Source organism: Eleginops maclovinus, chromosome 19, assembly GCF_036324505.1.
Source record: "Eleginops maclovinus isolate JMC-PN-2008 ecotype Puerto Natales chromosome 19, JC_Emac_rtc_rv5, whole genome shotgun sequence".
NCBI lineage: Eukaryota > Metazoa > Chordata > Actinopteri > Perciformes > Eleginopidae > Eleginops > Eleginops maclovinus.
Window position 1 is genome coordinate 22,934,410 of NC_086367.1, and position 25,656 is coordinate 22,960,065.

At 43.0% G+C, this 25,656-nt stretch overlaps 4 protein-coding genes, 1 long non-coding RNA gene and 1 other non-coding gene across 6 annotated transcripts; 2 read left to right on the top strand and 4 right to left on the bottom strand.

Moving 5' to 3' along the window:
• Positions 1-3,786: 3,786 nt before the first annotated feature.
• On the bottom strand, positions 3,787-8,418 carry slc3a2b (solute carrier family 3 member 2b). The gene is made up of 8 exons (XM_063909166.1): positions 7,955-8,418; positions 7,329-7,519; positions 6,491-6,664; positions 6,272-6,369; positions 5,743-5,885; positions 5,299-5,614; positions 5,089-5,148; positions 3,787-4,953 (listed from the first exon to the last, which is right to left on the bottom strand). Exons 1-8 carry the CDS (start codon positions 8,302-8,304, stop codon positions 4,603-4,605), a joined length of 1,683 nt encoding a protein of 560 aa, XP_063765236.1. The 5' UTR covers positions 8,305-8,418; the 3' UTR covers positions 3,787-4,602.
• A 232-nt stretch (positions 8,419-8,650) lies between these two features.
• On the bottom strand, positions 8,651-10,695 carry LOC134881871 (uncharacterized). The gene is made up of 3 exons (XR_010168086.1): positions 10,416-10,695; positions 9,727-9,794; positions 8,651-9,499 (listed from the first exon to the last, which is right to left on the bottom strand). It is a non-coding gene; the product is annotated as an uncharacterized LOC134881871 (long non-coding RNA).
• LOC134882076 (U6 spliceosomal RNA) lies at positions 8,886-8,992 on the bottom strand. The gene has a single exon (XR_010168115.1). It is a non-coding gene; the product is annotated as a U6 spliceosomal RNA (small nuclear RNA).
• A 1,944-nt stretch (positions 10,696-12,639) lies between the features above and the next one.
• heatr4 (HEAT repeat containing 4) lies at positions 12,640-15,911 on the top strand. The gene is made up of 10 exons (XM_063908292.1): positions 12,640-13,146; positions 13,252-13,356; positions 13,734-13,924; positions 13,987-14,088; positions 14,166-14,281; positions 14,572-14,755; positions 14,847-14,916; positions 15,046-15,235; positions 15,316-15,394; positions 15,707-15,911. Exons 1-10 carry the CDS (start codon positions 12,660-12,662, stop codon positions 15,854-15,856), a joined length of 1,674 nt encoding a protein of 557 aa, XP_063764362.1. The 5' UTR covers positions 12,640-12,659; the 3' UTR covers positions 15,857-15,911.
• An 843-nt stretch (positions 15,912-16,754) lies between these two features.
• haus2 (HAUS augmin like complex subunit 2) lies at positions 16,755-19,053 on the bottom strand. Its single transcript, XM_063909620.1, has 7 exons — positions 18,913-19,053; positions 18,290-18,376; positions 17,760-17,858; positions 17,551-17,620; positions 17,296-17,428; positions 17,102-17,210; positions 16,755-17,019 (listed from the first exon to the last, which is right to left on the bottom strand). The coding sequence occupies exons 2-7, from the start codon at positions 18,374-18,376 to the stop codon at positions 16,903-16,905; spliced, it is 615 nt and encodes a 204-aa protein (XP_063765690.1). The 5' UTR covers positions 18,913-19,053; the 3' UTR covers positions 16,755-16,902.
• A 1,022-nt stretch (positions 19,054-20,075) lies between these two features.
• Positions 20,076-25,609, top strand: lrrc57 (leucine rich repeat containing 57). Its single transcript, XM_063909619.1, has 6 exons — positions 20,076-20,211; positions 20,492-20,806; positions 21,274-21,409; positions 22,381-22,649; positions 22,775-22,960; positions 23,334-25,609. Exons 2-6 carry the CDS (start codon positions 20,723-20,725, stop codon positions 23,373-23,375), a joined length of 717 nt encoding a protein of 238 aa, XP_063765689.1. The 5' UTR covers positions 20,076-20,211; positions 20,492-20,722; the 3' UTR covers positions 23,376-25,609.
• Positions 25,610-25,656: the final 47 nt, after the last annotated feature.

Below are 25,656 nucleotides of genomic sequence, written 5' to 3' on the forward strand. Positions count from 1 at the left end.
CAAAGATGTCTTCACCTCCTAAAGATGTCTTCACTTTCCAAAGATGTCTTCACCTCTCAGAGATGTCTTCACCTCCTAAAGATGTCTTCACCTCTCAGAGATGTCTTCACCTCCTAAAGATGTCTTCACCTCCTAAAGATGTCTTCACCTCTCAGAGATGTCTTCACCTCCTAAAGATGTCTTCACCTCCTAAAGATGTCTTCACCTCCTAAAAAATGTCTTCACCTCCCAAAGATGTCTTCACTTCCCAACAGTTTCCCCCTTCCCAAGTATCTCCAAATATCATCCATTCCAACGCAGGAAAATGTCTTCCCTTTCCAAGAAGTAAATCACAGTCACTGACCAGCGTGTCATGTGACCTCAAATTACGCAATGAACTCTCTCACTAACTAATTACTGGGAAACTAAAGTGAACCTGGCCTCCATCTTTCCTGATAACCTCATGGAGACAGAATCCGTCCATCTGCTGGTTCTGCTGATGTCATTAAGTCCTCGTTAACCTCGTTAACCTGCTAATGAGGAGAAGTGTAATCAGGGAGCCGCCTGAGGCTAACAGAGGGATAAATACAGGATCCCTCTGACATGGAGACAATCATCTCATGAACGCTCCTGTTACTGGAACTGCAGCCATCAAGCAAGGCTTCTTCTTCTACACCTGCTTACTCCGTCTTTGGCTCCTTGTTCTCCTTGTTTTTTATATCCTCGATTTTTTTTCTGGATCTCCTCGTTCTTCTACTTGTTCTTCGTCCCCATGTTTTTCTTCTTTGTCTCCTAAATCTTATTCTTCATCTTCTCGTTATCCTTCTTCTTCTTAATCTCATCATTCTTCTTCTCCTTCTTCTTCGTCTCCTTGTAGTTCCTCTCCTCCTCCGCATTTTCCTACTAATTCTTGGTGTCCTTATTCTTATTCTCCTCGTCCCCCTTCTTGTTTTTCATCTCCTTGTTCTTCATCTCCTCCTTCTAGCTCTTCTTCTTCTTGTTCTCCTCATTCTTCTTCGTTTAGTTTGTCTCCCGGTTGTTCTGCCGTCTACTTGTATTTCTCCTCGTCCTCCTTTTTGACTTCCTCTCCTTCATCCTCTCCTCGTCCCCCTTTTTGTTGATCTTCTTGTTCTTGTTCTTGTTCTTGTTCTTGTTCTTGTTCTTGTTCTTGTTCTTCTTGTTCTTGTTCTTCTTCTTCTTCTTCTTCTTCTTCTTCTTCTTCTTCTTCTTCTTCTTCTTCTTCTTCTTCTACTCCTCCTCCTTGTTCTGTAGTGTTTCATGCTGCTAACAGGTTGTTTGAGTCCTGAGGTTCTGTTCTGATCAGCTGTATGAAACACATTCAGAAGCAGCTCCTGAATGTGAGGCGCTTGTTATTACCTGTCTCCACCTGAGGGCTTCTGCTTTATTGATGGTCGGGGGCGGGTTGTTCTGAGGTTCTCCAGAATATAAAACATCTGTTATTCATCGCTGCTCTGAGCGGCTTCCCTGTCCCCTGAAGAAGAACATGAATATGTGTGGGTGTTTGTGACAGATCGATGTTGCTCTCCGTCGTGTCGCTGTCGATTCAACTCCAACTTTAACCACAGGAAGGTGGAGGGAGGATGGAGTCTGGGTGTAGCTTCAGGAATCAGGAGACCATTTTTAATTATGAAAGACAGTGAGGAAGAAAACTGCAGAGATAAGGTGAATCCTTTTCATTGTGCAAAATAATAACACACAGAAATGCAACATTTGAATATGCATTACTCAGTATTTGCCCATAAAGAGGTTCATTCATCCTCTGTGCCAGTTCTCCTCTCTCCTCAGTGATGTTATTATCTTCTATGCTTTTTTATATTTGCTCTCTTCCTACACTGTGTCTATTTAAATTTAAATGTTAATTACAATATTTTATTTTGTTTAAAAGGCACCTTGCAATAAATAATAAACTTAAAAAAGCAATGTATTTGTTGTGGAAATAAACAAAACCCTTAAGATGGTAAATTGCAACAATGCACATGAATTACCACGAGTACTTGAGTCCATTATGTAAATGTACCAGATTTAGAGCCTAATTATCATCTGCATTTCCTGGCAGGTTGATGGCATTAAAAGAAAAAACCAAGAACAGAATTAAAACCCATAATCCCAGTTGACTGACCATTGCAGCACATATAAACCCAGTTAAACGCCATTATATACAAGTGTGTGTATCTTAAACCCTGTATTAGAAAGAGTAGTTTGAGTTTGAGTTTAATATCTGTGTACTTTATCCACTTGGTCATTACTGCAGTTCATGGTGCAGTTTCAGATTCCTGAGATTGTATGTGCACCTTCTGCCCTCTGCAGGAGAAACTGTGAACACGTTTGAATGATGACGCATGACCCAGGGATTACTGACGCTGCAGAGGCTGCAGGGAGAACCAGAAGCTGAGTATCAACGAGCTGCCATAGAGAAATCATGAGGACCATTCTGAGTGATGGTGCCTGAACAGGACTGGTTAGCTTAGCTTAGCATAGACACTGGAAACAGAGGGAAACAGCTGCTTACCAAAGAGTAGTTTACCAGATCTGAGCTCCATTCAGAGGTGATAGATTTTCCAGCCTTTGTTTGATATTAAGTCACTTTATTTTTTCAATTTAAAACACGTTTACCATGTCTGTGTATTTATTTGATTGCATTAATGTGTGCTTCCCTCATAATTGAATATGTAAGCTATACTATGTTTAGGTGTTTATCTGCAGTTTCCCTTTGTAATGTAACATTTCTCAGGGAGGGAACAATTAAGGATTTCTGATTCCTCTTTAGGCAGCACCTGTCTGTGTTTTTTAAAGGTGTTCTTTTTATGTTAAAACATTTGAAAGGGGCTTTATAAAAAGTGTAATATTATTTAGATTTCTAATAGAATTTCTGGACGTTTATTCTCACTTTGTCTCTGAATATTTATTTTTATGTATTTATTTATTTATTTAGGAATAAATTAAAATGATGTAACATTTTGAAATGTTGAACATATATATTAAATGATTTGAAACAAATCAAAACATTTTTTTTAAAGATCTAGAACTTTAAATCACACTCGATATCAGGAGGGAGATGTTGTGTCATTCAGTCAAAAAGTGATCCTGATTAGTGAATAGATTAAAGAGCAGCACGGGGCTGTTCCTCCCGTCTGAATGGAGCGCTAACCCTCATGTTTCCTGGACCAACAGAACATGAATCTAGCGTCTACCCTGTGTAGGGAAACCTGAGGAGCGCGGCCTGCCCGGGGCCGAGCCGCAGCTCCCCCAGGTCCACGCTGCTGTTGGTGCTGACGACCACGGTGGCCCACGGAGGCAGCGCGGCGTCGCTCAGCTGCAGCACCGCCGACTCCGCCTCGGCGAAGTTACAGGCGGCGATGTAACGCTCGCTCTGATCCCAAACGCGCAGGTACGCCAGCGAGGAGGAGGAGGAGTTAGAGAGCAGCAGGAAGTCTCCGAACACAAGTTTACTTAATGTATACCTGTTGTTAGAAACACTTCTTAACTGTAAGTAGAATTTACTTGAAATATCCTCTGTAAGATCTGCTGAGAATATCTGCGTGGAGATTGTTACCTGGTAAATGTCACTCCACATTTGTTTCAGTGTAAAGTTGCTTTCTGTTAAAAGGCAACACAAATCAACAAGCATCGAATACTGTTCAGCAACACAATGGATTATGACAGTATAACTAATAACAACTGGGGATTGGCTGGTCACATTTTTGCCACAAAATTCTAATTAATTTGCAGTTTTATGGTTAACGTCAATCATTGTGACATGCATCAGTTATGGACTCACATTAAAAATTGGATTTGCTTCATCTTTATTTTAGTTTCTACAGATTGAACACAGACAGTGAGCCGGTGTACCATCACATGATCAGATATTCAACACTAACAGTAAACGTGAAGGAACAGCTGACGTGAGAAGAGAGACATTTAAGTAACACGTTACCGGATCATTGGATCTGAGCTCCATTCAGAGGTGATAGATTTTCCAGCCTTTGTTTGATATTAAGTCACTTTATTTTTTCTATTTAAAACATGTTTACCATGTCTGTGTATTTATTTGATTGCATTAATGTGTGCTTCCTTCATAATTGAATATTTAAGCTATACTATGTTTAGGTTTTTATCTGCAGTTTCTCTTTGTAATGTAACATTTCCCAGGGAGGGAACAATTAAGGATTTCTGATTCCTCTTTAGGCAGCACCTGTCTGTGTTTTTTAAAGGTGTTCTTTTTATGTTAAAACATTTGAAAGGGGCTTTATAAAAAGTGTAATATTATTCAGATTTCTAATAGAATTTCTGGACGTTTATTCTCACTTTGTCTCTGAATATTTATTTTTATGTATTTATTTATTTTGGAATAAATTAAAATGATGTAACATTTTGAAATGTTGAACATATATAATTAATGATTTAAAACAAATCAAAACATTTTTAAAAAAAGATCTAAAACTTTAAATCACACTCGATATCAGGAGGGAGATGTTGTGTCATTAAGTCAAAAAGTGATCCTGATTAGTGAATAGATTAAAGAGCAGCACGGGGCTGTTCCTCCCGTCTGAATGGAGCTCTAACCCTCATGATTCCTGGACCAACAGAACATGAATCTAGCGTCTACCCTGTGTAGGGAAACCTGAGGAGCGCGGCCTGCCCGGGGCCGAGCCGCAGCTCCCCCAGGTCCACGCTGCTGTCGCCGGGCAGAGCGCTGCTGTTGGTGCTGACGACCACGGTGGCCCAAGGAGGCAGCGCGGCGTCGCTCAGCTGCAGCACCGCCGACTCCGCCTCGGCGAAGTTAAAGGCCGCGATGTAACGCTCGCTCTGATCCCAAACGCGCAGGTACGCCAGCGAGGAGGAGGAGTTAGAGAGCAGCAGGAAGTCTCCGAACATCAGAGAGCGCTCCTTAACTCGCAGCTCGCTCAGACCCCGGAAGAACTTTTGGAGCGACAGACGTTCAGAACGCTCCTCCTGCAGCGAGAGAGGAGGAGGGTAAAGAAAAGACAGGAGCAGATAAAATAAGATCTGCGGAGATTCAAATGTTGAAGGCATTCAAATGTTGACACTCCTCATGTTACCCTTAGCAGCTATCTTTACTTTGTTTACCTGTAGAGTCCCGTTCAGCTCCTCCTCAGAGTCCCAAAGCATTCTGGGAAACTTGGTGTCCTTTAACACAGGTAAGTAAATGTCAAGATAAACTACAAACCCATTTAAACAGTTTTTGTGAAATATCTAGAAAGGTATTATAGATTATGATGAACAATTCAACAACTCCACGATGTATGATCCAATTTAACGCATCAAATCTGTCCTCACCTCGTCCACCAGGCCGATCTCGTCCCCATAGTTGAAGACGGGGGTCCCGGGCAGCGTGAACACCAGCAGCTGGTAAAGTCTGACCAGTGCCGGTCCCACCAAAGAGGCTAGGTGCCCCCCCGCCGGGCCCCCCAGGCTCCAGGCCAGCTGGCTCTGGCTGTGGGACGAGTAGAGGAGCTGGACGGACTGAGTGTGTTCCGTGGCGGCGGCAGCGGCGGGGCGGAGGATCCTCGAAATCAGCAGGTTGACGCCGGTGGATGACAGGAGGGCGGAGACGTCTTCAGCCGAGGAACGCTCAGTGACGCCGATCAGGACTCTACAAACACATGAGAGTTTACCTTAAATGATTTAGGTCTAAAAATGAGGACAGAGTGTGAGAGAAACTCAACAGGGATTTGAGCATTTGCAGACTTCATAGGGCCTCTCTAAAGTGTGTTTCCTGACCTCTTGTTGGGACTCTCGTCCGTCCGGTTCTGGATGATGGCTCGGATGTCGGCCCACAGAGTCGGCACCACAGAGGCCACTCGCTCCACCCCCGACAGCTGCACCCCATCTACACCTTCCTTCATCCAGAACACCAGAGCAGACTGAGGACCGAGAGACAGATGCTGTTAGAGACGAGGACAGCTGGCACTCCAAAGTTTGAGAGTGCTGTTTTCACTGATTTAATTAAGAAGCATGGATTTGTAGAGTAACTGGTCACTTTTTATGCTGTTGAGCCTCATTGCAAGGGCGTCAAACTCCCTCAGATCAGTGCTAAAAGTCACTCAGAGAAACGGGGGAATGACGAGCGTCTTCAGAGAGTTTCAGCGGACTGTAAAGCAGCCATAAAGGATGAAAGGCCCGGATTAACGTCTGACACATTGCCCCATTTTGGGATGGGAGGGGAAATTGTGTCATGAAAGATAATGAAATAAAGCGACCCTACAAACAGAAAATAAATCAAAGTAGAAGTCAGGTTATTTTTATTCACCTTGAGTCTCTCGGCCACACTCGTCACACTGGTGTTGGAGAACCACGGTCCGGATGTTCCCTGATAGTTAGGAGTTAGATCCAGAACCACAGAGATGCCTGCAGAGACACACAGCATGACCAAAAACACGCTCCAAAAACTTTAAAATGTGGTAACGTTAGAACTAATTTCCTGTTTGTACGACTCATTCCTGCACCACTCTTGAGTATAGGCCCTCACCCTTCTTGTGAGCGGCCTCCACGAGGCTCTTGAACTGCTCCAGGCTCCCGGCCTCAGAGGAAACCTCCTCGAACCTCAGACTCATGGCGTTGTCAGCTGGAGCCACGTGGATCGGACCGACCACCAGACCCCGGACCTTCAGCTTAGACAGACTGCCGATCCTCTGCTCCACGCCTGGGGGGGGGGGACAAAACCTCTTATTCTCTTATATTAGATGAAGACTAGAAAACACCAAGAAAAGTGGATCATACCACTCCAGTTCTGAGGTCTTTATGCTGACTTCCTGTCCTATAAAGAAGAGACTTCAAAACTACTGCAGCTGGTTTATTGCTCCTTTCAGTCAGATGGATATTAATCTGTTTCCATTTAATTTGAGGAAGGTAAACATTGTCACAGGCTCGAAGTAGCTTTATTTGTTCAATGCTAACATGATACCTGGTGTTTTATTGTCTTAATTTAAAAAGTACAATGTTTTTAATGTCAGAGTTCAGGGCCATAAAACACATGTGTTCCTCTTTTAGAAACACTGATCAAAGAAGATAGTGTGTTAAAGCTCTGACTTCTGCTCTGGTTCTTCCAGATCAAAGTTCAATCTGTTTCCTTCTGCTGAATGTCTGCAGACATGTAGTCAGCAAAAGATGACACAGTTGTTTAGATAGAGGGTTAGGACACTAGCTGTCTTAGTTTAATTTTGTCCTGGTAAAAAGATGATATCAGATGCTAATATTCTCCCTTTTGAACCAATGTGTTGATGTGAGAGTGAGCTGCTGCTGAATAAAGGACTTTGAATCCAAACTGTCTCTGAGTCTCCCAGATTATAACTCCCGGACGTCCTCACCCTTCAGGTTGCGGGTGTCGCTGAAGGCCTGGATGTCTCCCACCTGGTACAGCGGGCCTTCGTTCCACCAGTTGATGGCGGGCAGGTCCCTGCAGCGCGGCGCCTGCAGGATGATGAGCACGGCTCCACCCAGCATCCCCAGCCAGCCGAGCCAAAACACCACCAGCAGCGCCCAGCGGGTCCTCACCCAGCTGAGGAACCACCGGGAACATCAGAAACACACACACACACACCTTTCCTCCAATAACAAGTGTTCTAATTTTTTTTTTTTTTTACAACATGAATGTCTGTATGGATGGTGGGGGTGTGTATAAGGCTGCTTTATTGTCCAAACGTTGCCCCTGCCCACATGTAGGCCAACTGATTCATTCATACGTGTGTGAGAGAGATATGTCCCTTTGTTTATATTTGCAATTATTTAAAAAATGCACACCTTCAAATATGAGTGTGTGTGTGTGTGTGTGTGTGTGTGTGTGTGTGTGTGTGTGTGTGTGTGTGTGTGTGTGATGTCTATATTCGATGTGATTTACAACATGCAGTGAGTCACACACTTAATTACTGTGACTACAATACAGTGTGTAAAGTGTATACAGTGTGTGTTCAGTGTGTGCGCGGGGCCTCCTCACCCCGGAGTGCCGGCCACCCTCATCAGCTCCTCCTTGTTCAGCCCGGTGAATTTCACCTCCCCCGGCTCCTCCTCGGGGATCTTCAGCTTCACGGAGCCGTTCTTCTCCACCGCTGCCCCCGGCTCCCCTCCCCCGGCAGACGGAACCTCCTCCACCCGCTCACCTCCTCCTACTCCCCCGGTCATCGGCAGCTTCTCCTGCTCCTCCTGGTCCAGGTCCGCTTCACTCAAATCGGCCTCCGTCGCATCAGCATCCGCGGCGACCGGAGCGCAGTCCTGAGCCTCCTCCTTCGGCTCAGCATCTTTGGCCTCCGCATCCTTCAGATCCACGTTCGTCTCCTCCGTGGTCATACCGGCGACTTTCCGTTAATTTACCGTTAATTAATCTAATGGAAGAACCTGGTGTGTCACTGCAGCAACGTGAGGAGTGGTCGTGCGGTCAGTCCGCCTGTAACACTGCAGATGAGGATGCGTTCAAAACTGTGGGAAATATGGGAACTCACGTTGACCGCAAACTTCTCAGCCTGATATTTTCACAAATTGTTGCAGGAAAAAAAGAGTTTGAAGGCCAAACATTACCTTCCCGTGTAGATTTTTATTATCCAGTTTATGCAAGAATCAAAACGTGTACACAATGTTTTCTAGACAACGTTTAAAATCAAAAGTGGAAGAAATAACAAGTTTAAGTGTAGTTTGCGAGCAGACACATTAACCTTTACCTGAAGGAAAAACTTCTACACCCGAGGCCAATAAAGCCATTAAAAGTCCACATTTGAACAGGTCGTGTTGTAGTTTAGGAGATTAAAGTGGAGTAGCGAACACAGTGAGGGGCTCCCCTCTGCAGCTGCAACACCATCAGCGGCCACTGTGGCGCTTTCTCTCCATAAATTCAAATAAAACCTTTGAAAAATCAGTAGAATATGATAAATATTGGCAATAACGAACGCTTCACGAGTTTGCGTGTGATCCTTGCGCCAGGGGCCATGCTAATCTTCTCTGTATTGTTCCAATTTTAGGATATGTGCTACCGATATAAAACAATATCACTCTGTATCTGGGGCGTATTAATAGGAGCAAGAGCAACCCTGTGTTGTGGGGTCAGAACACATACAGCTAAAAGGGAGCAAAACACTGGATTCAAAGGCTTTTAAATGGGCAGAAAACACAGCATGAGGGCTGAATGCTACTGCTGTGAGTGTGGTACCTAAAGTGACTCCTTAGGACCGGCTCTGGCCCACTTTAGGTCCAGTCTGACCTGCTGAAGAACCACTAGGGCTAATGGGACCTTTATGCAGAGAGCTTTTACGTCACACAGCCAGATCTACTAACCCCTCCTCCTCCTCATTCATTCATTCCACAGAGGGAGACGGGGGTGGGGGAGGCACACAAAGACCCACATGTCTTCTGTTCTTCCACTCAGACATTCACGGCAGCCACAACCTGCTCCAATCCACACAGACGGTTGATTTCAGCTCGAGGCATCACGCAGCCTAATGCGGCAAAGGACTCCTGAACCTGCCGGCTGGTTTCTGATGGTGAATCAAGCCTGAGCGGAAAGAGAGAGACAGTTTGGGTGAATCCATAACCAGAAACAAGCCTGCAAACAGAAGTTATGTGTAAAGGAATCAAGCTGGAGTAGAACAAGAAGAACAATGTGGAGGATACAGCTGCAGTTATTTCAGTGAATAAGCTCTAAAAAATAACGATATTGTTTCTTCTTGCTCCTCCCTGGTTACGTTTTTAAAAATTGCCGATGCAGTTCCACAAACCCACCACCAGGTGTCATCCTGTGACCAGTCTGTGAGGAGAGGAGCTGTGGTCTTACTGGTCTGAAGAACATGCTGGGGACAAAAACACAAAATACTGTTTAAAACAAGAGAAGCAACCTTTAATAATGAAATGTCCTTTATGTGCATTATATATATTATTTCAACCGTTATAAACAAACAACGAAACAAGAAGTACTACTGTGTTGGGAATCGCCAAACCATAGTCCATTAATAAAATCGCACATTTTACATTTGTTTAGCTTTTTTTTTTTAAATAAAGAAATCTCACAGCCACGTGAATTAGTATTTTTTTAATCAAAGGTGTAAACTGGATAATTCGGCATAAATAAACACACCATTGAGCTGTTATTTATGAACTACTATTGCCTTACGACTTTTAAAATACACCGCTTTGGGAGGACACGAATAGGACGAACCTGGTGGTACAATTATATATACTATGGTGTCAACACATATTATAACTTATAATTATACTGGGATAAATTGTCTCTTTAATAGTGGTGATGTAACCATAAGCACTGGGAGGCCTGGGCTCAAAGCAGCTGTTGCTATGACGACTTTACCTGTCCCGGAGGAGCCAGGTAAATCTGGTTTGTATCTCGTTAGTTTCTTAGTTACCTGGGATTGTTATTTTCTAGTTGAATGCACCCGGTATTTCCGATTAATACTTACCTGATAATCGTCAGTGTCACAATAGGGAGTTAAATCTTCACAAAGAAGCACTCCTCCGTGAAGGTGAGGACTAAGCAAACTTTCAAAATGGCGACAGATCAACTTGCCTTGTAAGTAAAAGTCCTGATTTAAAAATAATACTTAAAGTAGTAAGGATCAATTAAAGTACACAAAATGGTGGGGCACGAACAACTTAGATATTTATATATAGGCTTCTTGTACCTGAATACATGGAGTAAAGAGCTCTCAACGTTTCTTCCGGTTATGGCGCTGAGCTGAGAGGTTGACACTCCCCAGCACGGTTGCACTTCCTGCTAAAATCCTATTTCAACTGTTCGGAACCCACCTAAAACTGCATCATATTTGCCTTTAAATCCCCCTGAACATTCATTATGCCACAGTAAACGTTAAAACATCGCCCAAAAAAGACGGAAAGCTCAACAAGTGACGACGCCATAGCCATGTTACAAGATGACAACTCCGCTAGCAACGAGCGCGAGGGTAGCTCAGAAGCTAACGCTGACGCCACTGACAACACCAACCATGCTATCCTACAAGCAATAACTGGCATGAAGGTGGAGTTTTCCTCCAAACTGAGTGGGGTACTTTCAGCCGTCAACAGCGTTAAAAGTGAGCTGACCAGTTTGTCAGAAGAGAATATCCAGATGGGGGAAAGAATATCAAACGCCGAAGATGACGTCGTTTCCCTGCAGAGGAGAGCTGAGGGCCTAGAAGAGAAAGTTACCTCGAAACGGGACAGCTTTGAGAACAGGAGCAGAAGATCCAATTTACTATTCGTGAATTTACCCGAGGCGGCAGAGGGGAATGATATTCGCGCATTCCTGGAGTCCTGGCTCCCAATGCCCCGAGATTAGCGCCGCCACCAGCTCTCCTATTGTTGTCGAGCGAGCCCACCGGCTCTCTGGCCCTAAACTTGTAAATGGCCCGCCTAGACTACTGATCATGAAGTTGCACAATTACAAAGATAAAGTCCTCGTTCAGAATGCTGCAAGACAAATGGGTCAAACACTCTACAAAGATCGCCAAGTGATGCTGTTCCCTGCAGAGCTGCATAAACAACGGAGGAGACTCGATGGAGGCTGCGGGAGATGGACCTCCAATATGGAATAGTTTCCCCCGCGCAACTGAGGGTCACACACAGCGGCCGACCTTACTTCTTTGTCACCCCCTCGGAGAAGGAGGTCTTTATTAATCAGATACAGAAGACAGGAGACGGCGTGAACACTATCTGAACTTAATTGACGGATGTACATCGGAAGCTTTTATTTGTTTCCGCTTCTCTTTCGTTGCTTGTCGGGTGGACAGCACGGAGCGATGTGTGGCGGCTCTATTTGTTAACTTTAGATTGGTCAGTTCTAAAACGCTTCCATTGGTTGGAATATAATTCCTTTTTGAAGTCAATCTGTTCTCTGTGGACCTTAATGTTTTTTTTTTTGGGAAACTCTGCAAATGTGTCCAAGCCACAGGACCAAAACCCAGTGTCCACCCAGTGACGCTGGAAGTCATTCAGAGTTGGGGGTGCTGCCACCCGGTGACGATGACGTCACATCAAACGCAGCGCAACGGAGCAAAAAATGAGCTAGATTCAATATTATGCTACAGCTTACAATAGGCTACTTAAATTAGCTCTATCTAAAGCTAACCACCTCACAAGCCATATTTGTGAACATAACATCTTTTTTTAATGACACAGGAAACAGAAATATCACGATTATGTAAAAATAGAAAATTAATGTTTTTATTTTGAAAAGTAAAAAGTTGAAAATAAAGATAATTAATTTACCATGTCAGTGTTGCAGTGTTGCAATGGTCCTTCACCAGGGGGTGCTGCAGCACCCTCAGCACCCCTACTTCCAGCGTCCCTGTGTCCACCCCCCACCCCACCCCACCCCCCACAAACACACAAAAAGAAGTTCAGGCTCATAATTTTTGCTCCTTAATAACATTATTTAATAGAAAGAACAGATAAGAAAACAGACAAAAACACTGGAGAATTAAAGGTGGGAAATACATCATTAATAGCTGGGTATTTGGAGCCTCTCCATGTCTATTTACAGTATATAGAGTGAAATTGCAAATGATATGTACAGTTTAAAAACGATTTGCTTTTGAACTGTAAAAACAATCATCATATCCTTATTTCGCTAGGAATCAGCACATGGGGATCATCTGAAGTGCAGATCATAACATATCCTGTCTGTTGATCTGGATCCTGCATGTGTGATGGACTCCTGTTATTGCTCCAAAGTCTCAGCTTCAGGCTCCATGCAGCTGCAGAGATCTCAGCGTATCTGCCAGCAGCTGATCACCGATGCCGCCGCTGGCCTCAGTTTCTCCCCGGACGCACTGGAAGACCCCACGACAGACAAAGCCTCCTACAACCAGGCCGACTTCCATCAGCTGTTCAAGCCTAGTGGAGCCCTGAAACCGTCCCCAAAGAGGAAGACAAAAGAGAGGAGTCTTTGTAGACCGGCTCCGAGGCCTCCAGTGCGAGTCAGAGATTTCCTTCCTGTAGTGAAGTCGGAGGATCAGGCAGTTCTTCAGCAGCAGACGGTGGATATTCTGCAGGACTCCCGGAGTAGAACCAGGCTGACGGACAAACCTGTTCACCATGCAACTCATAGAAACCAGGACCAGATCTGCTTGAATAAGTTATTTAAATACCAAAAGCTAACTAGCTCAGAGTTGATTGCCACACACCCCGACAGGAGTAAGTTAGGCCTCATACATCAAGAGCTTTCAAAAGTTTTCCCTTTGTAAGAAAATGTCAGATTATGTTGTTGTTCAAAAGGTGATGGATAGATTTCTTCCACAGAGATCCTGAAGACAGACCTGAGTGTCCCTGAAGACCCGGAGGTCCAGACAGCAATCTCCAACAGCTGCCCGTCCACAGCTGTCAGCAGACCACCATCCCCAGCAGGTACAGCGGTGCATAAAGCTCTGTGTGATCTTTTACTCAACACTGATATAACATCTAGAATAATTCAGCGTACTTTTACTCCAAATGACGCTGAAAGCACAAGACGGTAGTGCTCGTGTCGTCTTCATGTTGTATCGTACGAGGGAGTGAAACCTTTATTTACAGTCTGTGGTTTTCAGATCAAATGGTTTATTGACTAACCACAACTTGCATCACTTTATAAAATGTTTGTAGTCGATATCAGGATGTTTCTGTTGACTTATCGACTCAATGATTTGGTGTAGATTATGTGGTTTATTAACACAATTACAATTAACTGACTCCTTTACGGTATAAGCATCGGAGCTTCCTTTAACCACCTGGTACTTGTGTCACAGATCCTGCAGGTCCAGATGTTGATGGCTGGCTGGCTGCTCAGTGTGCAGCTCCGGATGGAGACCAGCATCTCAGAGTCATCCAGAGACTGTTAGCCCAACTCTGCACCACTGACCAGCAGGAGGAGCCGGATCCACCCATCGAAGCCCAGCTGGTCGTTCCACTGCTCATCTTCCTCTTAGCCAGACGGTCAGTGTGTTCACCTGCAGAGGAACCAGGTTATAATGGAGAACACTAACCCGTTGTTTCGTCCAGCAGACTCTAGTCCGCTCCCTGTTGGCCGAGCAGCTGAACAGCCTTGAGTGGACAATCAGACTGATGTCCTGCAACACTCTCTGCAGCCTCACCATTAATAAGGTGAGAGGATGATAAAGAAAGCACCAGGCCACATTCTGCCAGGCTCAGGTTGTGGCTCTGTCACCGTTGTGTTGCAGGACGTCATGCACAAGCTGCTCCACGTGATGTTGAGCGACCACAGAACTGTCCGACACGCTGCCGCAGACACGCTGATGAAGCTGGGGAAGATTCACCAGGTTCACACTGAATTGAGGTGCTGAGTATAAGCATAACAGTGGACACAGAGATGCAAATCAATCAAAACCAGACACAAAAAGACCACAAAGGGATGCAAAAACCAAAGCTTCACTGAGTTCAGAATTTGTTTATTGGTCCCATAGTGGGGACATCAAAAGTGGCATAGCAGTTGAAGAGAAACAGTAATAGAATAGAAAATAAAGAAAAATAAGTACACATCGATGGCTAGAAATGAGTAGCAGCAAGTGACATAATACGGTGTTGCACATTTATTGCAGTAGTGTCAGCACCTCTTATTGGCTGCAGGTTGAAGCTGGAGGAGGGGCAGGGTGTCCCCGGCAGGAAGGAGGCTCTGGATATAATCTGCCACCTGAAGATAAAGACGGCGACGCTGCAGGAGCCAGTGGTCCGCTGCCTCGGTGACAAGCTCACCGCCCTCCGGAAACAGGCCTGTCAGACGGCTGCATCTATGCTGCTGAAGGAGGACACGGTACGAGAGGAGGAGGAGGAGGAGTGTGTGATATCAGCAGGAGTGTGTTGTGAGAAGAGGAACTATAAGGTGTTTTAATAATGGTTCACAGGTGGTGAGTCGTCTGCTGCAGCTGGTGGAAAACGACACCGCTGCAGAGGTTCGACTGTCAGCCATCAGAGGTACAGAATTACCAAAGCATTTAGGAGGAAGAACCAGAGGAAGAACACCCATCGCTTTCATTATTTGACTGAGAAGGTGTTAAAGTAACACAAACAAACAGAGCTAATGAACTCATGTTGTTGTTGCAGCGGTGGGTGCGTTGGGTTTGTCCTCCCCAGACGTGCAGGAGACTCTGATGCACTGCGTGGAGACAGAGGAGGAGGCCGAGCTGCGTGCGGAGGCCTGCAGGATGCTGCAGAGCTCAGGGGTTTCTTCCTACCAGCTGCAGGACTTCCTGCTGCAGCGGCTCCACTCCGAGTGCGATCTGCTGGTTTGCAGGTAAAAGGGAGCGGTGTATAGAGTACATATATGACATATTTGAAGATAATACTGAACATTACGGAGCTGTGTTCATGCAGGACGATGAGGGAGTTGCTGGAGCTCTGTGACTGCAGCCAGCTGGAGAACTTCCACTACACACAGTACATCAGCAAGGAGGTATGCATTGTTATTTTCATTAAATATTCCTGATCCTTTCAGCCGTGGAGTGTATTAGTTAATTTACACAAGTTAGAAAGCATGTTCAGCTCCTCCTGTACTTCAACTGCACTACATGTCAGAGGGAAACATCTTACCTTTAACTTAGTAGTTACCGTTCAGGTAGTTTTTCATCAGCTTCAGGCTGTTTTTCATAACTTTGCAGACCATTTACATGCACAAATACCTTTATAACACACTAGAGGAAAGTGAAAACACCATGACAGGGCCTCTTTGAATGTCTGTGATGAACTGGAGGATGGTGTGTTGCAGGTGAAGCGACTGTGTGATTGGAGAGTGATCACAGGGAAGCTGCTGCTGCTGGAGAAGCTGCGGGCTGAAGAACGAGACATCAGTCCCAGGAAGTTAGCCCGGCGGCTGAGTCAGCAGATCAAGTTCAACGAGGCAGATGATCGGTGTTGATGACAGGAGCTGACTGTGTTTCTGTTTTACGCTTATTTAGTTTTGTATGTTCAATTTAAAATACTGAAAGAAAACAGATAATGGTTTAAAATGTTATTAAACTTCAAAAACAAAATCTAACAAGACCGGGCCATAGCAACTTTGTGTGTGTGTGTGTGTGTGTGTGTGTGTGTGTGTGTGTGTGTGTGTGTGTGTGTGTGTGTGTGTGTGTGTGTGTGTGTGTGTGTGTGTGTGTGTGTGTGTGTGTGTGTGTGTGTGTGTGTGTGTTCTAAGTGACATTTTATCTGGTAAACTGACCACACACACCTTGTTTAGTCAAAGGTAAACCGTCCTGTGCTGAGGGCCATTTGCCTGACAGAAACTCTGCTTTGTTGGGTGAAACTAAATATTAAAGTCTCACATGAATGACCAAACAGAGAAATGGGAATACAACTGTGTTGGTATTTTACATCGTAAGAAGTAAAAGTTGACTGGGCTCGAACACTAAGTGAGACTGGGCGGGCTGGACCTGAAATGAGACCGTGGAAACTAACAGTCAATATTTACCTTAAATACAAAGTCTGCCCAGATGATTACCCAAGTTTCCTCTCTTTTATACAGTTCAATGACAACATACGGTGCTTCTAAATTAGAAATACTGTTAAGTTTCAGAAGTTTCTGACTGCAGATCAAACTACCAAACAGATTACAGTACAAATAATACCCACAAACACAGGAATGTACTACAGATGATATGAAATCATGAAATACTTGATGACTTGGCAAAGGTTTGTTGTCTTGACAAAAGTGCTTATTCTACTCAGTAACCTGTGCACCTCTTTGAAGTCAGCCACAAACAATTAAACATAAATCCAGAAATATGTTGTTTTTGATGATTAGACGATGATAAACTCAAAGCCGCTGTTGAAAAGTTTCTACCAACATAAGATTTTATTACATAAAACAAAAAGCAATATTTGACACAAAAATATCAATAACTCGTAAACAGTGTCCATGTTAAGGTGTCTGTGTTTATCAGATAGGAGGAGGCGGAGGAGGAGGAGGGGTCATCCTGTAGAGCTGTCACTCTGCTTGCTGCTGTGCACCTCCCTCCTCTGGAGAACCTGATTGGACAAACTCTCCACATCCGCCACGTGAGCCAGTAACTGAGTGAGGGAGGTGTTCTGATACAGGAAGGAGAAGAGGGTTGAATATGTTTATTTAAATTAAAACAGTGTGGTATTGAAGTAGCATCATGTGACTGACCAGCTGAGCGAGGCGGTCGATGGCGGTGGGGCTGCAGCGGACCACCGTGAGCTTCTCCTCCAGAGTCTCGATAAAGTCCAACAGCATCTTCACCACGTCCACCACAAACCTGAAACACAGCACTCATTTAAAACGTCCGGTCCCTTGTTGTGTTTCCAGCTTCCTGAGGTCTACACAAAAGAGACAGGCGTTACCTTTGCAGGTGAGCATGAACGGGCAGGTTGGTGCGACCCAGCGGTTTCATCAGTCGCTGCCTCAGGCTGTTCTGTTCCTTCAGGAGGTCCTGCAGGTGGCTGCAGAACATCTGCAACATCTGGAACCTCCGAGCTGCAGACACACAAAGATATAATTGTTGATATATTCTCCAATCATATATCATATATACATAAAATACATACAAATCAACAGCCTGATGCTTTTCAAGTTGTGAGTAAAAACCAAACACTCACAGAGGTAGAAACTGTGTGTGACGTCGGCGCTCTTCTTCTCCATCTTCAGCAGATCCATCTCAAGCTGCAGCTGCAGGAAGACAAAGACATGACATTGACCTTTAATTCGACAAAACAGCTCCTTAGGAAAATATTATTCTGCAGGTTTAAAACGTAGTGTCCTAAAACAAGTTTAAGTGCACTTCATGTGACGTCAGACTGAAGCCTACCTGATCCAGCCGTCTCCGCGTTCTGATTCGCTGTTCAGCCTCGTGCAGGTGATTGGAGAAGACGGGGCTCAGCCTGGAGGAGGCGGAGTCTATTTCCTCCTGAGGACAGGTATAGAGATTTTTTTACAGTGAGAATTCTGTAGGAAAATGACTGTGATTCAAAGACACATCTGTATGGTCAATCTGCATCTCATTTAGGTTATTATGCATCTTTTTGTGTTTGTATTATGTCTTCTTGTGATCGTTTTGGGTCTAAATGTTGTGTTTCTTCGTGACTTACTAACAGGAAACATTCGCAGTGACTTCCAACTAAGGCTCACTAGGTCCATTCAGTAATATTTCCAAGGTGCTGACAGAGCTTAACACTGTTTGGGCCTCATGTTTTCATTTGACCACTTCAAGATGTATTTCATATTAGTGTATTTATCTTTCTGAGTCAATCAACTACATGGATGGATTAATCCAGGTGTTAAAACCTGTTAGACTCTTCATCAGATGGGTGAGTTTCTCTAATTCTTGTTTTTTTTTACCTGAGACAAAATATCTCTGGAGACACATCTGGCCAACAGGCTGGCAGCTGGAGTCACTGTGAACGGAGACAAGTCCCACTGATGCATCTGAAACACAGAGGAGAAAACCAGGTAAAAAAACAGGCTGAAACAAACATGGACAGGTGAGATGTTGTTAAGGGAGACGACTCCAATACAGGGGAAATGTACATAGTAAAAACATTCTATGGAATAACTATACATTTAAAGTATAACAAGGTAAGAAGCTGCAGGATGACGGCAGTAAACACAATATTTCCTAGTATTTAAGTATATATTGCACATTTTTACGTTGTTACATGTAGGAAAGCGTGAAAATACCAACAAAAGCTTGAGTTGTGTTGTATTTTACACAAACCGAATTGAAAGTCAATCAATAAAGACTCAAAATCATGATGTACTGTCTTTTTTAAACCCTTAATTTTACCACAGAAGACGATTTAGATTTAAAATGGTAGATTTTTAAAGGTGATTGGCGTCAAAGCCATTATGGAGATAATAGTGTCCCTGAAGAGTTGTTTACGGTAAACATCACTATACAAAAGTAATATGAAGCTGACACAGAATCACACAATTGTTAATAATAGTTTAGTGTTTCTTCTTACCGTTTATTCTGAGAGGTTATCCTTTCGGAAACATCAACAACAGCCCAAACTAAACCCGCCCGATGGTTTGTCTTCTTCTTCTATGATCGTTTAACGGCAGCTGGTGAGGCGCTACTGCCACCTTCTGGAGGGAGTGAACTCCTACAGAGTCCACCCAACATCTTCAACCCTCCTAACAATTGAGATTTTAAATATCTCAATTTCATAAATATAGCATTTAATATAAAGGCGACATAAAAAACAATTCATAAATACTTTCTCAATGTGGGACTTGTATTCTCACAGTGTGTTAAGTGTCCTATACTAATGCAAAGGGTCTAACTACTCTCACAGTTTGTTCAGACATATTTCAATGTCTGAACAAGCTGCTGCTTCTGCTACAAAATCATTTCCCAAATTGGGATCAATAAAGTATCTATCTATATATCTATCTATGTATCTATGTATCTATCTATCTATCTATCTATCTATCTATCTATCTATCTATCTATCTATCTATCTATCTATCTATCTATCTATCTATCTATCTATCTATCTATCTATCTATCTATCTATCTATCTATCTATCTATCTATCTATCTATCTATCTATCTATCTATCTATCTATCCATCCATCCATCCATCCATCCATCCATCTATCTACTATCTATCGACTTAAAGTCAGACTCAGATCCAATTTACTGCCAAGAAACTATACATAAAGAATGTGCTTTGGGGTATGGTGGTGCAAAACATACACAACATACGAAAATAAATGATAAGAGAAGTTAAAACATATAGGGAACATTTAAAAGGAGGCAGGTATTTCCACCAAATATAAATATACAAAAAAATACTTGAATGAATGATGAATATATCAGAAATCAGAATCAGAAATGCTGTATTATTCCCACAGCGGGGAAATTGATATCTACTATATGACACACTATTAATTATTAACCTCTGAAAATATAGTGGAATCGAAATATATAGTATATTAAAATGGAAAGATTCAATTGAAGTGAAAGGAACTCAAAATTGTTGTTCTCCATTAATTCTGACCGTGTATGTCCCACGTCTGAACAGAAGGAGGCGGTAATTTACCCACAAGCTTTTCACTAACCGCAAATATTATCCAAAGAAGAAGAAGTAGTGACGTATCCCGTTTCCGCTGTTCCCATTGGCTCACAGACTCAGCTCAGTCTCCAGTGAACAGGGCGGCTAACATCACTCTCTGCTGCACACTTTAATTCAAACATTTTGAACAACAATATTTTAACATTTGGATTTAAAGCGACGGGTTTTACCCCTCGCTTTCATGTAAGTAAAATACCCTTGTTTTTTTTCTTGTTTTGAGCTGTTTTTTATGTAGGCTAGAATGCTGACGGTGCTAATGCTAACGTTAGCTCCCGATTCACACCCATAACAAACATCATCAAAGAGGCTATTTGTAGCTTCTGTGTGTTAAGTTTCGAGCTGTTTGATAGCTAGTTTCACAACTCAACAGTGTTTGAGTATTTGTTATTAATAGAATGGTTTTATTGTATTGGATAAAGCTGTTCCAGCCTGTTGCTTGTTGTTTATGGATTTTCTTCTGCAGGGATTTCACTGCCTGATCTCATTAACACCCACGAAGAAGAAAAGCAGGAGGACCTTTAAAGCTGATCCTGGGACTCACACTGACAACACCCTGTTTGGATATGATCAGTGAGCTTAGCTTCACTTTAGTTGTACTGCTGTAGATTGAGAAAGGAGCTGCATCTCCTGCTATTGTGTCCACAAACAGACAGACAGTAAGACAGGTAGACAGGCACCTGGCTGCAGGGTCCAGATGGGGAACAGTGCACTGAAATCTCACCTGGAAACCTCCCAGAAGACCGGGGTTTTCCAGCTGACAGCAAAGGGACTGCAGGAGGTGAGACACACCATGATCTTGTGTGTTTATATACAACATTTGCTGTGAGGATGAAGTAATAATCTGATGTTTCACCCAAAACACTAAGAAAGCTAAGTCACAACAGGAGAGCTGTCCATTGGCTGGAAGCTAGCAATCCCATAATTATAGTTTATAACAATTCAATATTTTGTGAAACTACATGCAACAATCACAATCTTTGTAATATCAAACATCAGATGACTACTATCTGAGACAAACAATAAACATGTGTATAGAGTGTTGAATATCATTTGTAATAGTAGTTATTAAAGTTTAATGCATAATCCCTGATCTTTAAATGTGAATAACACATATTTAATAAGCTAATGTCAAATGTCTTACAGTAAATCATCAACCTATAATACACTATATGGGAAAACTGCAGCAGCTGGTCCTTGTTTATGTAAATATTGAACTCATTATTTGACGTTTGTCGTTGTTTGCAGTTTCCAGAGGAGCTGCAGAGACTCACCGCTAACCTGCGGACGGTCGATCTGTCGGGGAATAAGATCGAGGTTCTTCCTCCCGCCATCGGAAACTTCCTGCATATGAAGAGTCTGACGCTCAACTCCAACAGACTCGGTGAGTTTTGGATGCTGAAGTTGATTTATACGCAAGTCTGATTAAATCTGTCTCAAAACAACAGTCAGTTGTCCTTATGAACATTGAGAAACATCTCCTTGTCTCCTAGTTCAGATTCTGTGCAAAACCACATGTGTATATAACTCTTTTTATTAAAACAGGAATAATGCAGAAAGGAAAAAGTGGGAGAGAAGTATAAGTGGATGTCAAATTAGATCTTCAGTGCTTTTGTGAATCATGTGTTATCGAGGCAACCGTTAATGGATCCTTAATGGATCCGTGATGGTCAATTAAGGGTTGTTGCATTGGTATAATTGATTCCCTTCCTCTCAAAGAGGATTACATTTTATCCAAATGCAGATAGTGTAGTGCTTGAGGGAAAATACAGCTCCGGAAAAAATGAACAGACCCCTCCAAATGTTTCTTAAGACTCTATCTCTACATGTATGGAAGCCATTCCAGAGTCTGTTGAATTTAAACATGGACAAAGTGTCAGTACTTTAGAGAATACCAAAAAAAAGGAAATCATTTAACTCAAGGAGATATCTATAAATAATAAACCCAGAGAAAATATTAATGCTGAAGTGGTCTCTTAATTTGTTCCGTGGCTGTATGTGCTTAAGTTCATATGACAATAATATTGAGCGTGTGTGTGTGTGGGGTGTTAAAGTCCAGGTCCAATGGAGGCAGGGGGGAGAGGTGGGAGAGAGCTCAGCCTCCTGACAGCCTGGTGAAAAAAGTGGATGGACCTTAATACCTCACCCACCACTGAAGATAGGAGGCCTATACACACATTAGAGCGGTTTCCAAATGACATTATCTTTCTGCAAGAGTCCCTCTTTTTAAATCACAAAACAGAAGAGCAGCGCTGCGTTAAGGTCCTCAGAGTGTGACTCAGAAATAAGAAGGAAAGTGCTCTGCCTTTACCAGTCAGATAAAAACAGAGCCCCCCCCCGTGTCTCCGTCCTCAGCCGCTCTCCCCAGTGAGATCTCCAAGCTGAAGAAGCTGGAGACTCTGAGCCTCAGCGGGAACCGGATCGTGGAGCTGCCGTCGACTCTGGGCCAGCTCAAAGCCCTGCGGACCCTCAACCTGTCGGGCAACCAGATCACAGAGCTCCCCCCCGGCCTCGGGACCCTGAGGCACCTGGACCTGCTGGACCTGTCCCGCAACCAGATCCGGAGCGTCCCGGCCCACGTGTCGGAGCTGCAGACCATCGAGATCAACCTCAACCAGAACCAGGTCAGTTTTTATTTTGTCCTCTGATCCCCGATTCAAAGAGGATCCACACTAGCATGAGCATTTCAACATATTCCTCTTATAGTCCAGGTTCCAGGTCTAATCCAGTCCTCTTCCTCCTCCTCCAGATCTCGGTGCTGTCAGACGAGGTGTCTAAGTGTCCCCGTCTGAAGGTGCTCCGTCTGGAGGAAAACTGCTTGGATCTGTCCTCCATCCCCCAGTCCATCCTCAGAGACTCGCAGGTGTCTCTGTTCTCGGTGGAGGGAAACCTGTTCGAGGTGAAGAACCTGCGAGACCTGGAGGGGTACGACAAGGTGAGTACAGGGGCTGAGTGTGGGAGGAAATGAAAGACTTCTCGTGTTGTCCTGTTGTGTTTTAGGGTCCTCTCTTATCCTCGTTACAATAAACCCTTCTGTACCAAAGGAGAGCACATAACGGCGTCCTATAATTCCTTGCACGTCACAAAAATGTTATTTAAAGCACATTTAACAACAAGGCCTTTCAAAGATCAATGAGTATTAAGACGTATGCAAACAGGAAGTCATGATTCATTTCCACTTGAAAACAGTCATTAAAAGCCAAGAGAATCAGATTTAAAGAAGCTAAATAGATAAGGGATATAAAATACACAGTTTTCGATAGTAATCTGAAGCCTGGGTCTCTCATGGTCTCTGTTTCCCCCCTCAGTACATGGAGCGTTTCACAGCCACCAAGAAGAAGTTCGCCTGAACACGATCGACGACCAGATGGACCCACAGAGCGCCACCTGGAGGACGAGTCAGCTGCTCCCTCCGCTGCTGCTGCTGCTTCTTCTTCTGTTGCTAATAAACAGTCCTCTACACAGCCCCCCTCCCCAGACAGACAGACAGACAGAGCGTCACATGGGAACATGAAGAGACAGATCAAACACAAGAGAAGAAGTGTGATGGTAAAGCTTCAGTGTGTTTCCAGACAGACAGCAGAGACTCAGGGCTGCGTTCAAGTACCACAACGTTCACTAGTGTTTAACAGTGTTTGTCTCTTTAAATTATTACTTGTTTTAATTCTGATGAATGTCTCCACAGGAAATATTCAAACTGAAGCATTTCACACGATGGAAAAAGCACGAGTTTGTAAAAATGAAGAAACAGAAGAATTTAAGTTGTTTAAGGAATGTTTATGTGTTCCCAAAATGCTGTTTTAGGGGCTTTTTTTCAATAGGGAAAGACTAACAGATTAATTGACCTGGAACATTTAAATAAACAACAGGAAATAATAAAACACTATTTAAAATAAGGTTCTTATCCAGAAATATCCCAAAAAATCACAGTTGTGAAACTGCTGGTTGATGATGTCAATTGTTGCTTTTACACAAAACAGGGATCTAATCAATAATTACTCACTGTGAAAATAATGGTTAGTTAGTAAGAAACCTCGATAATGGAAAAAGCATTTAATACAAAGTCAAAATTAAGAGATAAAAACTTGAGAAAATTAAATTGAAGTTAAGATCAAATAAAATGGGTAAATATGGCTGCAAAATAAATCCTGAAATTAAGTTTCTTTGGCAATGAAAGTATAAATAAATATATATATATAAATGAGGCAATATAATAAAAAGAAATGCATGTGTTTTTATTTAAAAGCACGTTTTTCAAAGCATATATTTTACAATTTATTTCATAGCCTTTTTATTTATGTCATATTCATTTATTTAATATTGACCTAAACTGCTTCTCATAATGAGCACAGAGCAGAATATGCAAAAATCCGAAGGAAAAGTGTACCTTTAGATGATAGTCAGAGCAGGAGAGTGTTTATCCAAACATATTTACATTATTAAATCAGTTTGAGAGGAACTCATTTCATAAAATCAAATAAAATGACTTGTATTTTTGTTTCTCCAACATTATGGGTTTTTTGAGCGGAGTTTCAATTTAGTATTCCTGATTCTGACAGCATTTACATGAATCAGGTTTAAATTGACCCGTGAAGGTGTGATAAATATTCAATATCTTCCGTTAACTCATCAGTATACAGTCCCAGCAGGCGGACTGTAGGGGGGGGGGGTTATCATCTATTTTTAAACCTGTTTTTCTGGTGGAAAAACACGGCGTAAGAAACGTTATAGGATCTGAATCGACGGTATTATTTTTAATTTATTGAAAAGTTCAGACATGTTAAAGAAGCCCTGTTATGTTCAGTGTGTTCTATAGGTTTTGTGTGCATGTAAATGGTCTGCAAAGGATGAAATCATGCTTCTATTGGCACACTGCACATGATAGGTCTGTAAAAGTGAAGTTGTCTGCAACAGATTTTTCTGTGAGAAATTGCTTCGAATGCTGACTGGATGTCTCGTTGAATGCTCCGTTTTCTGTGGGAGGTCCTTTGTTTACCTCGGAACACAATGACATCACTATGGAACACTCGCGCTTCTACTCGCTAGCCCTCCAACACATTGTATGTGAGAGGCTAAGGGGGCGGGACATCTCTTGGTCAGAGTGAAGTGAAGGTTTCTGTTGTTCAGTGTAAACCTGTTCCTCTGGACTAATAATGAACAGGGTTATTCTTTCAGGTCGGAAGATTGAAGGACATGATGTTTATTATAACATTTATTGGTTTTATTTAACATGTTTTCCTATCATTGAACACTAATGTTTCCTGTCAGCTGCACGTTTAAAGCCTCACTTAGAGACATTTCATTACATTTTTGCATGTGTAAATGTATATGGCATACATTTTGGCAAGCACAGTTTTTCACTTTAGAGGTTTACTCTCAGCTCCTATAATAAAACGTGTAACCAAATGAATGACACTCGGACCCTTAAGCACAATGTCCCATTCAAACCATGTATCATGCTTAGATCAGTGGCTTAAAAACATGGCTATAAATGTGATTGCTTCATTTCCTTAGGTTTGCCTGATGAGGTGAACGTGCTATGTTCCTGATGTCCTGCTTCAAAAATAAAAAGCATTAAAACAAATCTTGTTTGTAATCATTGGGATTTAGGAAAAAGGGATGATTTTGAAA

Coding starts and splice junctions, on each gene's coding strand:
- lrrc57 (XM_063909619.1), top strand. CDS start 20,723: ATGGGGAACAGTGCACTGAAATCTCACCTGGAAACCTCCCAGAAGACC. Junction 20,807..21,273: donor CAGCAAAGGGACTGCAGGAG/GTGAGACACACC, acceptor CGTTGTTTGCAG/TTTCCAGAGGAGCTGCAGAG. Junction 22,961..23,333: donor ACCTGGAGGGGTACGACAAG/GTGAGTACAGGG, acceptor TTCCCCCCTCAG/TACATGGAGCGTTTCACAGC.
- haus2 (XM_063909620.1), bottom strand. CDS start 18,376: ATGCATCAGTGGGACTTGTCTCCGTTCACAGTGACTCCAGCTGCCAGC. Junction 17,859..18,289: donor CCAGAGATATTTTGTCTCAG/GTAAAAAAAAAC, acceptor ACCTGTCCTCAG/GAGGAAATAGACTCCGCCTC. Junction 17,621..17,759: donor CGCGGAGACGGCTGGATCAG/GTAGGCTTCAGT, acceptor GTCTTCCTGCAG/CTGCAGCTTGAGATGGATCT.
- slc3a2b (XM_063909166.1), bottom strand. CDS start 8,304: ATGACCACGGAGGAGACGAACGTGGATCTGAAGGATGCGGAGGCCAAA. Junction 7,520..7,954: donor AGGGTGGCCGGCACTCCGGG/GTGAGGAGGCCC, acceptor GTGGTTCCTCAG/CTGGGTGAGGACCCGCTGGG. Junction 5,149..5,298: donor AGATCGGCCTGGTGGACGAG/GTGAGGACAGAT, acceptor CCTGTGTTAAAG/GACACCAAGTTTCCCAGAAT.
- heatr4 (XM_063908292.1), top strand. CDS start 12,660: ATGGACTCCTGTTATTGCTCCAAAGTCTCAGCTTCAGGCTCCATGCAG. Junction 13,925..13,986: donor TCCTCTTAGCCAGACGGTCA/GTGTGTTCACCT, acceptor TGTTTCGTCCAG/CAGACTCTAGTCCGCTCCCT. Junction 14,282..14,571: donor CAGGTTCACACTGAATTGAG/GTGCTGAGTATA, acceptor TATTGGCTGCAG/GTTGAAGCTGGAGGAGGGGC.